Source organism: Neovison vison, chromosome 6 (genome assembly GCF_020171115.1).
Source record: "Neovison vison isolate M4711 chromosome 6, ASM_NN_V1, whole genome shotgun sequence".
Classification (NCBI taxonomy): Eukaryota; Metazoa; Chordata; class Mammalia; order Carnivora; family Mustelidae; genus Neogale; species Neogale vison.
In genome coordinates, this window is record NC_058096.1 from 204,141,040 (window position 1) to 204,155,306 (window position 14,267).

Consider the following 14,267-nt stretch of genomic DNA (forward strand, 5'->3'; position numbering starts at 1 on the left):
ATATGTACATGGGCTTGCAGTAGTACTATTCACTATAGACAAAAGCTAGAAACAATGCAACTATCCAACAATGAATGAACAAATAAAAAAAATCTGTGGCATAACCATACAATGGAATATTAATTAGCCATATAAAGAAATGAAGTACTGATGATATATGCTACGAAATGAATGAACTTTAAAGACATTATTAAGTGAAGTAAATCAGGTGCAAAAGGTCGCATATTATATATATGATTCTATTTATGTGAAATATCTAGAATATATAAATCTATAAAGATAGAATGCAGATTGGTGGCTGCCAGGGGCTATCAGCAGGAGTAGGCTGGGGAGGGAATTGAAGAACAACTGCTTATTAGATCCAGGGCTTCCTTTTGGGGTATGAAAATGCTTGGAACTAGACAGAGATGATGGTTGTACAACATTGTGAATGTAGTAAATGCCACATAACTGTTCATTTTAAAATGGTTAATTGTATGCTTTGTCAACCTTACCTAAATTTAAATAAATGAGTTCCATAAAATTTTTAGTATGCATACCTTATCTGTGTCTTTCTCTTAATTACTCTTGGTATTGGTATATCTATTAAAATTTGTTTTAATGAAGATAATTAACATAGTGTTATATTAGTTCCAGTATACCACTGGATGATTCAGTATACCATTGAGTGATTCAACAATTCAGTGCTCATCAAGATGAAGTATACTTTTCATCCCCTTTATCTCTTTATCTATTTTACCCCTCCCCCTACCCACTTCCCTTCTGGCAACCACTAGTCTGTTCTCTGCATTTAGGAGTCTAGGTTTTTTTTTTTTTTCTGTCTCTTTGTTTTGTTTCTTAAATTCCACATATGAGCAAAATTATGTGTTATCTGTCTTTCTCTGTCTGACTTATTTCACTTAGCACTATATCCTCTAGGTCTATTTATGTTTTTGCAAGGGACAAGATCTCATTCTTTTTAATGTCTGAGTAATATTCCATCGAATATACCACATCTTCTTTATCCATTCATCTACTGATGAATGCCTGGGTTGTTTCCATATCTGGACTATGCAAATAATGCTACAATAAACATGAGGATGCATATATCTTTTCAAATTAGTGGTTTCATTTTCTTTGGGTAAATATCCAGTAGTGGAATTACTGGGTTATATGGTAATTGTATTTTTAGTTTTTTGAGGAACCTCCATACTGTTTTCCACAGTGGCTATACCAACCTGTATTCTCACCAACAGCAACATACCAACAAACCATAAAACTCTTAGAAGAAAACATAGACAGTACTTTCTTTGACATCAGCCACAGAAACATTTTTCTAGATATGTCTCCTTAGGCAAGAGAAACCAAACCAAATTAAGCTGCTAGGACTACAGAAAAACAAAAAACCTTTGTACAGCAAAGGAAACCATCAACAAAACAAAAAGACAACCTACAGAAGGGGAGAAGATATTTGCAAGTGTTGTATCTGACAAGGGATTAGTATCCAAAATATATAAACAACTAACAGGACTCAACACCACAAAAGGTAATTCAGTTTAAAAATGGGCAGAGGACCTGAAGATGCATTTTTTCAAAGAAGGTATGTCTATTTTTTTAAAAGTTTCTTTTTTCAGATAATCGGTTTTTATTTTATTGACACTTTCTTTAAGTTTTATTTTATTATTCTCTTCCTTCTGTTTTCTTTAGGCTTACTTTTTTTTTTCTTCTTCTAGCATCTCAAACTGAAAATGTAAATAATTTATTTTTCATTATTTGGGGTTTAGAGGTTACTTGCCAATGACCTGGTTTGTTAACAGTTGGTATGTGAACATGCAGGAGGTACTCAGAAAAACTGAAGGGCATAGGAAGGCAGCCATATGCTGACAAACGTTTATGCAGTGTTTGGGCAGCTGCCCACAAAGGCCCCACATCAGGCTCTCTGCTCAGCGGGGAGCCTGCTTCCCCCCCCCCCCCCCCGCCTGCCTCTCTGCCTACTTGTGATCTCTGTCAAATAAATAAAATCTTAAAAAAAATACAACTATCATATGAGCTCCCTGATATGAGGAAGTGGTGAAGCAACATGGGGGCTTAAGTGGGTAGGAGAAGAATAAATGAAACAAGATGGGATTGGGAGGGAGACAAACAATAAGTGACTCTTAATCTCACAAAACAAACTGAGGGTTGCTGGGGGGAGGGGGTTTGGGAGAGGGGGGTGGGGTTATGGACAATGGGGAGGGTATGTGTTTTGGTGAGTGCTGTGAAGTGTGTAAACCTGGCGATTCACAGACTTGTACCCCTGGGGATAAAAATATATTATATGTAGGGTTATGGACATTGGGGAGGGTATGTGCTTTTGGGTAAATTGGAAGGGGAGGTGAACCATGAGAGACTATGGACTTTGAAAAACAATCTGAGGGGTTTGAAGTGGCAGGGGGGTGGGAGGTTGGGGTACCAGGTGGTGGGTATTATAGAGGGCACGGCTTGCATGGAGCACTGGGTGTGGTGAAAAAATAATGAATACTGTTTTTCTGAAAATAAATAAATTGGAAAAAATATATATATATTATATGTTTATAAAAATAAAAAAATTAAAAATAAAAAAAATGCTTTATCAGATATATGGTTGAAAATACTTTTTCTAATATCATAGACTGTCTTTTCATTTTGTTGCCTATTTCCTTTGCTGTGCAGAATGAAATTTTCAGTCTGACATAATCTCACTTGTCTATTTTTTGCAACAAAGCTTGTGTTTTTGGTGTCATATCCAAAATATCATTGTCAAGGTCAATGTCAATAAGCTGTTGCTCTGTGTTTTCTTATAGAAGTTAAAGATTTAATGTCTCACATATTAAGTCTTTAATCCATTTTGAGTTAATTTTTGTGAATTGTGTGAAAAATTTCATTCTTTTGCATGTGGATATCCAGTTTTCCCAACACCATTTATTGAAAGATTATCCTTTCCCTATCGTGCATCTTGGTAGATAGATCAGTTGACTATATATGGGTAAGTTTATTTCTGGGCTCTCTGTTCTGTTCCATTGGTCATTATGTCTGTTTTTATGCCAGTACCATACTGTTTTGATTACTGTGGCTTTGTAATACATTTTTGAATTCAAGTACTATGATGCTACTGGCTGTGTTCAGTTATTTGTTCTGCTTTACTGGCATTTACTTTCCCAGTTTTAAATGAATTCCTAAATTACTTGGCAGTAGTACATTGTACTACTGTACATATGTATATGTACATATACATAAATTGTTTTCTAATGATTGAAATATTCCCTGTCTTTTGCCCTTTGCTCTTCTCATATGTTCTCACTTTTCCAGATAGCTTTGTTTCTGCATGCAGAAACTATTCCCAGTAAAATTCTCATCTCCATCTGTGACATCTCACCTGCATCCCAGATGCTCCTACCACATGACCCATCGATTGTTTGGCTATCACTTCAAACTCAACATAGCCCAAACCGAACTCATTATTTTCTTCACTCAGCTAGCTTCAATAATTATAGCACCATTTCTCCTTGTTGCCAAGGTAAAAAATAAAAACAAACACAAACACAAAACAAAACAAAAAACACTGAGTTATAGGTTTTAGAAATAGAAAGTGGTAAGAGAAATAAGTAAGTTTATTGTTACATTTAGTAGACTACTCATCCTTTCAGCAAATAATTATTGAGTACCTTCCATATGCCAATTCTCTATTAGGTTCAGGGGATTTGCTGGTGAATAAGATTAAAAAACTCTGTTCTCATAGTGCTTATAGCCCAGTGATGGAACACAGACAAAAAGGTAAATATGTAAACTATTTAGTATGCTAGATGGTTCTAAGTGCTAAGGAAAAATATAAAGCAAGGAAGAGACACTGAGAATATGGATGTGTATGTGGAAGATGGTAGTAATGATGATTTCAATTCTAAAAATTTTATTTATTTATTTTGAGAGAGAGAGTGAGAGAGCAAACATGAGTGGGTGAGGGGAGGGAGAGGGAGAAATAGACTCTCCACTGGCCAGGGAGCCCAGTGTGGGAGCCCTATTCCAGGACCTTGAGATCATGACCTGAGCTGAAGGTAGACTCTTGATGAGTTGGGCCACTGAGGCACCCCTGGTGGTTTCAATTCTAGATAAAAAGTGTGATATTTGAGTAAAAACCCAAGGAAGGTGAGGCTGCAAGCACCATGAGAATATTCAGGAAACAGTAGATGTGAAGAAAGGCCTAAAGGAAAAACATGTTATATTTTCAGGGAATAGCAAGGAGGCCATTGTGAACTAGATTGATCAATGGGGGAAGGATAGGAAATTAGGTTATAAAGGCGATGAAGATGGGTCCAAGTCTTATAGGACATGATGTCCAATCTTCTCTAATCTTACTACTAGCATCCTTATCCTAGGGCTTTACCGCTTCATGTCTGCAACAGCTTCTAACTTCTCTATTTTCTAGTTTAACCTCTATATTACCACTGTGATAATCTCAAATAATCACCTTCAACATGTCATTCACATCATCCCCCTGCTCAAGGATTCATAAGGGTTATCTAATGCATCAAATCTAAATCAGTGTACAGGGTTTTCTGAGCTACCCTAGACCTACTGAATCTTGTCTTTAATACATTTTCTGATTGGACATTTACTGAGTTCTTTCTTTGTTCAAGGGGTTGTGAGCAAACATGCATAAGAAACAGGTTCAAGACCTGGAGTTTACTGCCAGTACAAACCTCTTCCCAGTTCTAATAACCTCATAATTTCCTGCATACATACATTGATATCTTTGTTGTGTCTGACTCATGCTTTTGCCTTTGCTACTTTTTGTGCTTGAGTACCTTCTAGAACTTCCAATAAAATCCAAAATCCTTTCATGGCTACAAGGCCCTGTAGAATCTGGTCCCTGACTATCTCTTCAATCTCCTCTTGAGATTTCCTTTCCTTCTCTTGCAACATTCCAGCTACACTGACTGCCATTCAGTTTTCTGAATATACCAAGTTTTTCCCTGCATCTAGGCCTTCTTCTGCCTAGATCACATTATCCACTCTTTCTGTTTGCACATACTTTAAGTCTCAACATGGATGCCCTAAGAGCCTCCCCTCATTCCAATCTACATGAGCTTTCAGAGCACTCTGCATGATGTCCCTTTATAGCACTTATAAGGCTTTTTAAACTACATACTTATTAATGCAATCACGTGTTTGGTGATTTCTCTAGTAGAAAGAGATGGTCTCTTTTCTAGATCATAAGCTCCAAGAAGACAAGCAGATATTTCTTTTGCTCACCTCAGTATCCCTAGGTTCTATCCCAATAGCTAGTATATGCTTAATAAATATCTGTTGAACAAATGAATTAGTACCTTATCTGAATCCTGGGCACTCTTTAATTCAATTACTTTCATTTTCTCCTACAGTCCTTTTTCCAAGAGCCTGGCTCCTCAGTCTTTCAAAGATCCTCTTCTTCTCTGACTTCTTTTTTCTTTTTCTTTTTTTTATTTTTTTGAAAGACAAAGATCACAAATAGGCAGAGGCAGGCAGAGAGAGAGGAGGAAGCAGGTTCCCTGCTGAGCAGAGAACCTGATGTGGAGCTCGATCCCAGGACCCTGGGATCATGACCTGAGCCGAAGGCAGAGGCTTTAACCCACTGAGCCACCCAGGTGCCCCTCTTTTTTCTTTTTAAAAAATAGTTCTTTGAGTATTAAATTCACAACCTTGGTGACAACTGATCTAGCTCACCATAACAGGAAAAGTAATCTCAGTTTATTACAAGGTAAAGCTGACTATATTTCTTTCCTGAACTATATAGTTTAATCCTAAATATAAAGCAAGATCTAAACTGTAATTGATTAAGAAAAAATATAAAACAACCAATGATGTAGACAAGACTGCTCATTTTTTTTTAAGCTTAAAAAAACTCCATAAAAGTTTCTGTCTAACCACAATAGCCAAACTATGGAAAGAACCTAGATGTCCATCAACAGATGAATGGATAAAGAAGATCTGGTATATATACCACATCTTCTTTACACACACACACACACACACACACACACACACACACAATGGAATACTATGCAGCCATCAAAACCCCAAAATCTTGCCGTTTGCAATGACATGGATGGAACTAGAGGGTATTAGGCTAAGCAAAATAAGTCAATCAGAGAAAGACAAATATACGATCTCTCTAATATGAGGAATTTGAGAGGTAGGACAGGGGGTCATTGGGGGTAGGGAGGGAAAAAATGAGACAAGAAGTGACAGGGAGGGAGACAAACCATAAGAGACTCTTAATCTCAGGAAACAAACTGAGGGTCAGTGGGGTGTGGGGCAGAGAGGGATAGGTTGGCTGGGTGATGGACACTGGGGAGGGTATGTTCTATAATGAGTACTGCAAAATGTGTAAGCCTGATGATTCACAGACCTGTACCCCTAAAGCAAGTAATATATTACATGTTAATAAAAAGTTTCTGTCTAAAGGGTTGTATTTTTTGTTTGTTTTTTCCTGACTGCTTATTGTGCTTAAAGTGTTGCTGCATGTCTGTAAGACATATACCCTAATCTTATTTTTCCTTTTAACTGGGGTTCTTAAAATCAGAAAAACATGTTTCACACCTTCTAGAAATCCTGTAATGCCTGTTCAGACCTCCTCAAGGTGAGGGATAGTCCTTTTTAACTTCTAAATCCCAAGCAGTTATTACAGGGGCCCACAAACAAGAAATTCTTAGTAAATACTTGCTAACGTGCTCAGTTAAATAAAATTTTCTTGATCACACAGGACTGGTTATTTGACCACTTCTTCATTCATTCATTCAACAAATATTTATTTAATGCTCCAATACCCAAAGTTCTGTGCTTAGCACTGGTGGTGGGAGGTGGGAAGGGATGGTACAAAGACACACAAGAAAGCTCCAATTCCAGTGGGGGAAATCTACATGCATGTGTATGATTACAATTTAATATCTAGTAATTGACTAAAGCTAGGTGCAGGGTGTTATCATGGGCACAATGAAGTCTCAGGGCCTGATTATACTCATAAATACTAAGGAAGGTTTCATACAGTTGCGTTTCAATGGACAGGAGTTTACCAAGCCAGCAAGGGTAATGGGGCCTGAAAGAGCAAGGCATGTTTAGGGAAAGACAACTGCCTCATCAAGGTGCAGGAAATAAGGTTCGAGAAATAGAATTGTATCATCCTGGGCCTTTTATGTCACACTGAGTTACAAGGGCTTTAGGTTAGGTGGGAGCTGATGTGAAGAGTTTGCATTTTTAAAAGGTAAGTATGGTGGTGCTGTGGAGAGTAACTCAGGGTAGGAAGGTAGTAGATTCAGGGAGTCTGTTTTTGGGGAGAAATGTGAAGGATCTGGGGTGATGACAGGAGTGGTGTAGGGAGAGTGAACTGACTGATATTTGGGAGACAGAAGTTAGTAAGATAGAGTGATTAATTGAGAAGGGAAGGAGATAGAGAGAGAGGAGGCTAAGAGGACATTGAAGTCTATGACATGCATCTCTGGGCAAATGATAATGCCTTTCACTTGATTTAAGGAGCATAGAAGGAAGTATATTTGTGAGGAAAGAAAATGAAATGAGTTTAGATATGCTGAGGTAGAAACGTCTGAGGGACATCCAAGGGCACATGTCTGGTAGGAAAAAGGAAATGAGACTCTGAAGCTCAGGGGAGAGGTCTTAATCAGAGATTTAGATTTCAAGCCTAAATATTTATGACTCTGTACAGAATGATAGAATGTCACAGAAAGTTACAGCTACCAAGGCCCTCTCAGCTGCCGCTTCTTCCTTCACGCAGATTGTTTAATACTTACTCATCAGTCAACATCTATCAGGTTGTGCTATGTGGGTTTGCAGGCTGTCCTTCACTGGAGCCTCTCTAGGTTTGCCTGTGGGATCAGCAATGAGACTCAGAGTGCGGGAACATCTGGTCCTCTCCTTAGCCTGCTCCCTCTGCTCACGCATGTTCTCCGGCACAGAGGTGAGAGCGTCCTGGCAATACTGAACACCAGACTAGCACTGTTTGGTTTGATACGGTGATTGCTCTGTGTCAACAGTCTCTGTATCAACAGTCGGTTAGGGATGTAATACATCCCTAGCCTTTCATGATTTCTGGTAACTACTTCAAGGCAGTAATATATCACCAGTTTAATACCTAATCATTAGGAAAACATAGTTGGTATCATCAGTTCAATGAACTAAAATTTGGGGAGGGCTTATAAAACTACACAAATGCTAATGGAAAGAAGAAGGAACACTTATCAATTAAGCCTAGATCTAAAATTCTGTCCACTCTTAAAACTCAAGAAAGAAATGGTATTTTCAATTAAGGACCCTACAAGTTTATTATATGAATGGGAAGCTGATATAGTTCTCTAATATCTAGGGATTTTTAAATGACCAAAACATTTCCAGAAACTCTAAGAAAAAAAAATGTTTTTTATGTTTCTTCTTTTAAAAATGTTTTATTGTTTCTTGAGGCTCAATTATACACAAGAAGCCCAAGTGAAAAAACAACTGATGCACTGATGATCCTGCATGGATTACAAACCAGAGCAGGGGTGTTTCTGCTGGGCGTGGATCTTCTCTGTACAGTAAGCCTGACAAAGCATGTACTGGGCACAGTCACTGTGTGAGGTGCTAGGATCATGGAAAGAGAAGACACAGTCACTAGCACTCAAAGATGATAAAGAAGGGTGCTCTGGTTTTTATATCACAACCCAGGGACTTTCAGGGGTTACACCCAGTACTGGGTGGGGGAAGGCGCATAGTGAGATTCCTATTATTTCCCTTTTCTCTCCAACAGTAAAGTACTTCTATTTTACCTGTTTCACTTACTGAACTGTCTCAAAAAATTCAGCCTTCAGAAAGGATTCTTCCACTTACAAAGGTAAGTAATAAAGTTTATGAACCTCGGGCCTAGTGGAAAAATAGCAGCCAGAATCTGCATCCACACAGCCCAGCACCTGTAGCTAGCATCCCTGCCACAGCTGTCTTTTCCCACAGTATTTCTAGACCCACAGATTGGGAGATGGCAGTGACAAGGAAAACCCACATGACCCCAACAGTGAGGGTATCATTTTAGCTCTACACCAAAGTGAAGCAAGTTGCTTTAATTTTCAGGGCTATGTGGTCAAGATTAGAGGTACCGTGGAGCATGCAAATTAACTCCTTTTCTTTTGCACTGTTATAACTTCCATTTTTAATTTTTCTATGTATACCATGCAACTGGAAAAATGGAACAGCTGTTTTCAAATTTTATGTAAAAATAAATAAGTAAATAAAAAACCCGTAAAGCACTCTGAATAAAGGAAGCTTCTAGGCAATATAAAAGTATCTCCAAATTTATTTTCTCTCTGCCCCAAGTAGAAGAGAACCAGAGAACTCTCTGGACTCCCTAAAATTGGCTATACTATCATCTCACCCCATCAAAGCTCTGCTGGCCTGTAGAGAAAGTGAAGTCCAGAGTGTCTCCTTGACTGCTCCCCACCCCACAGTTGTTCATGTTTAAAGGCCTCATTGCTCTGCCAAGATACATGGTCTACTACCTCTGAGCCCCATTCTGTGGCCTCTCTTCCAACCCAGGACAAACAGGAATGAAGGCATCAGACCGACCTTCCTTTCTGTCCAGAAGAAGCTCTCCCCTTTGTAGGGCTGGAAAGGCACTGAGGGCTGAGACTGCTCTCAGACAGGAGGACGTCATTAGCCTATTTCCCTGTGAACCCTCTTCTTCACATACAACAAGGCAGGGCCCAGGTCTTCCTGCATTATAGAGCGGGACCTCTCTGCTGAATTTGCTTTGTTCTGTGTTTCTCCTATGCATTTTCTCTGGCACTGAAAAGATGCATCCTTTTCTTTCTCTGAGGTGGTGACAGCCAAGACTGGAATTTGAACTTCCATGTGGAAATAGGCATAAAAAAGAGGCCCAATGTGACTTCAAGGTACACTGGGATTTGAGGCAAAACTCCCAGCTAGGTAAGAAGTTACTTTATCTTGTTTTTCCTTCTCTGTGCGTCTATCTTCCCTGAAGGCCGGAGACGCTTAGGACCCAGGTAATATCATCCTTCCACAATCTCCACCTCACCACAACTTCTAGTAACTTTTACCTGATCTGCTTGCCTTCTCTCATATCATATAAGGAAAAGAAGACATCCGTGTCTTCCCCAATAGTATTGTAGGTGAAACTCTTCAGGCTGAGGAAGAAGTGGTGTGGCACTGGCATCCGACAGGTTTCCCCATGACGTGGGCGCATTGTATCTACCTAAAGAGAAAGGCGAAAAAACAAAAAAAACAAAACAGTAAATATTTTAGTTACTTACTACACTGACCAGAAATAAAATGAAAACCAAATGACAACTCTCCTTCTACTATCAAAGGGGATCATGTAAGAGAGACAGAAGGTGTCTTCTCTGCTAGTAGGGAAGTGCTTTGTCAATATGTTTGGTTTGAGACAGGCAAATATGTAGCTGGGAGAAGTAAACTGAGTGAAGGAGCTATGGAAACGGTAATTCCAACTTAAGAGTGAACTTAATATCTTCACCAGGTCACAAACTTCTAAATTCTCCATGAACTTTTAAATTCAAAGTTATTACTTGGAGATGTCGCCCTGATACACTTGATTTACAGTGTTAGATGGTAACAGACACCATTCTAAATGACACTTTTACTTTCTCCCAGACGGATTCATTTCAGTCTCCTAGTCTATGTTATTTCAATTGTGCTTATGTAAATTTGCACAGAGGAGTGAGGGAAGACTGGTCAAATCTGCTTGGAGGTCAGGGTTATTTAGATGAAAGGCATCACACAATCAAGATGTCCATGGTGGTTATCACTGCCTGTTGGCATCCCCATGCTGTGACCACTTCAAGTGCCGAGGGAAAAGACTCGGAGGCCTAGTTAAGCTGCTTACCTGGGATGTGCTTTGCTGGACACTCTGCCGGCTAGATAAGTGCTGTGGAAAGAAAGAAAGAAAAATTCACTCACCTGGGAAGGAAACTAACTTTTATGAAGCACCCTCTATATGCGAGGCATTCTGCAGTCTTTTATATATATGTTCTCACTTAAGTCTGATAACACTTTTAGAACAATGCTATTTGTATTTAATGGAAGCAACTAAAGTGGGGTGTAAGGAAGTGATGTGCTGAAGCTCATACAGCAAGAAGGTGGCCAAGCCTGGATTGTAACTCAAGCCTCACCAGCTCAAACCCCAGCCAAGTCACAGGTGCTCCCTCTGGATCTGCGCTTTGTCACTGTCCTCTCCACACCCTCTATCACATCCCAAGCCTTGAGATCCAGCTTCTTTAGGCTCTCTACACTGGAGGAGGTATAGTCTTTAAACCCAAACATGCTGTTCCTTTGCTGCTGGCTGATGTTAGAAGAAGCAGATTCCAATCCTAGCCACATGCAAATGAGTCGTGAAATCAGATAAACTGCTTAGTCTCTGCAAAAGACAGTTTCCTCAGCTAGAAAACTCGACATAAAGCTTTTATTGTCTTCCTCACAGAGTTATTGTGAGGCTTAAATTACTTAATGGAAAGCAGCATGATACATTAGTTTGGGACCTAAGTGCAGAAGTCAGGACACTTGGTTTTAAATCTTGACTCACCTTTGTGTTTGCTCATCTATAAAGTAAGGATAACGTTTTGTACTGAATTTAACCTCACAGGCTTTTGTGCAGATTTACCTGCCATGGAACCTATCATATTTTAAGTGGCTGATCATTCTTATTTTATTGTTATTGATATTCTTCTTTATAAGTAGTTATTATAGAAAAGTCAGTCATATTTAGAAGAAAACCCTGGCCAAGAAGAATTGTGGGTTCACAACAGTGCAGTCCCTAGTCTTGGTAAACTCAACAATGAGAGTTTCTATCTGCTCCCTTTGGGTCTCAGAAGTGTGAAATAGCACTCATTTGGTGAGCTAGTCTATATCACGTGGGTAGGAAGGATGGCTGCTGAGTAGAATGGTTTCATTTCTTTTTTTTCTTGTACCCAATTTTCATAATAGTTTTATTTGTAAAAGCCCCAAAGTAAAAATAACGTAAATGTCCATCAGTAGAAAAATGGGTAAAAAAATTTTTTTATTTAAATTCAATTAGCCAACATGTAGTACATCATTAGTTTTCATGACAGGGTTTAATGATTACTAGTTGCATATAACACACAGTGCTCATCACATCACATTCACCTCCTTAATTTTATTTAGGGTTAAATGTGTGTATTTGGAAAACTGAATACAATTAAATATTAATTTAAATGCATCTTACTAGTTGTATTTGCTAATTATTAAATATTCATGTATATTTTTAGCTATATTAGTTAATTATTATTGACTGTTAATGTTCATTCATAGGACTATTTGTTCCCATGATATATATTAAATATAATAAAATAGGCCTCCACCAGCTCAGGAAATCATCACACAGAATGTATACATACAAAAATATCCATCATATACAAGAAAGCTTTTAAAAAAATCAAGCTTTCAAAAAAAAAAAATCAAGTTTTCTACAGTTTACTGACCCATATCCTACTGGGAAGGTTATTGGCCTAAAATGCTTTCCATTGTTTTATTTTACTTTTAGGGGTTGCATTAAGTCATTCTTCTCAAGCAGATTTGCTGATTAACTCTTAAAAATGAACTACCAATCTTAAACATAAATGTTCAATTATAACTAGATATAGGAGTTTACAGCTAATTTCATTATAAAACATCCCTTTTGACAATAACAAATGTCATTCTAGATTTCAGAAGCATCAAATTTGAGGAGAACTTTCAAGCCAGTTTAAAAGTGCACCGCATGGGTGGCCAAAGAAAGGCACCAAAACTGGTATTCTGGAACGTCTTTTATGGCACTATAAAGAGAAACCATTTCCCTGTTACCAGGCAGCATCAGCTGGCTAGCTGATACGTTCCTCTGTATTAGCTCCATGTTTGCTACCCAACTCGAGACTGCCCTCCCAGGGAGCAAAAAACCCTATCTTAATCATCTTTATATCCTAAGTACATCAGGCAATTTACAATGTACATCAAATATAAATTAGTTAAAAATTGTATGGACATTGCTGGTGGGAGTATATATAATCGTTGTGGAAAAAAATATGGCCAAATGTATTAGAGCTAAAGATGTGATTACCTAATCATTCAGTAATTTGTCTCCTGGTTATAAACTTCATAGTATTCAAAGACCTTTGTGAGTATATATAAAATATTTGACAGGCCAGATTTCTGTCTGTCTATCTGTCTGGCCAACCAAATACTAATACTTTTTTTTTTTTTAAAGATTCTTTTTATTTGACAGAGAGAGAGCACAGCAGGCAGAGTAGTAGGCAGAGGGAGAGGGAGAAGGAGGCTCCCTGCTAAGCAGGGAGCCCGATGTGGGACCTGATCCCAGGACCCTTGGATCATGATCTGGGCAAAAGGCAGATGCCCAACTGACTGAGCCACTCAGGCGCCCCAATATTAACACTTCTTTCTTTTAAATCTGTATTTCTGTTAATACTGGTAACTTATCTTTTTACCCAAGTTTATTTTATCCAAGTTTTCTCATTTATTACCAGATAATTAAACAAAATATTGTGTTACAACTGCTTTTGTGTCCTTTATGTTTGGAATAAATTTGGAATAAATTTTCCTTTCTCATTAAAAAATTTTTAAAAATGTATACACTGCTTTACTGTAGTAATGCCAAATTTCCCCTACACAGAAAGCATTTTCATCCCTTTTAAGTCTCTGGCTCATTTAATCTACATAAGTCTAACAATATGGAAAAAAGAAATCCTACAACTTTAGATATTCTATTCACCTGAATAACACATTTAATTGCCTGCTATATATGTTTAGAATTGTGTTAAGTGTTGTGGGTCTTACAAGGGAATATAAGATATATCTAGTCAGGATCACTAATAAAATGATGCTTCATTGTTAGTAAATAATCCAATCAATTGATTTAAGTTCAGAAATGGAAGTACAAACATTGATCTAATAAAAATATTAATCAGCACTAGAAGATAACAGACTAACACTATTCCCAACACATGCTCATGTAGAAAAATAATAGCATAACAGGAGGTTATAATGTGAGTGCTCTGTTAGATCTTTCCATAAATTAGAAGCTTTTATATAATCTTCAAGTTGTCTATATTCTCCAAAGAGGCATAGCTAATTACAATTAACATAAATGCTTTGTTGTTGCCATTCAAAATGCTTTTAGTTTGGGTAGCACTAATTCTCTGTTGCTGAAAGTGGGTTTGGACATGTTATTAAGCAGAAGCAAGAGTTGAGGAGCAGGTGGACCAGGTGGT

The 14,267-nt window shown here is 38.0% G+C and overlaps 1 protein-coding gene across 6 annotated transcripts in view; it reads right to left on the reverse strand.

The window, feature by feature from the left end:
* The window catches only part of DOCK3 (dedicator of cytokinesis 3), a 585,500-nt gene that overhangs the window by 157,754 nt on the left and 413,479 nt on the right, over positions 1 to 14,267 (reverse strand). For all 6 annotated transcript variants that reach the window (XM_044253490.1, XM_044253491.1, XM_044253489.1 and 3 more), the window contains 2 exons: positions 10,874 to 10,915; positions 10,071 to 10,225 (listed from right to left, as the gene is read on the reverse strand). In XM_044253490.1, coding sequence (XP_044109425.1) covers positions 10,071 to 10,225; positions 10,874 to 10,915 — 197 coding nt within the window. The remainder of the gene's footprint in view (positions 1 to 10,070; positions 10,226 to 10,873; positions 10,916 to 14,267) is intronic.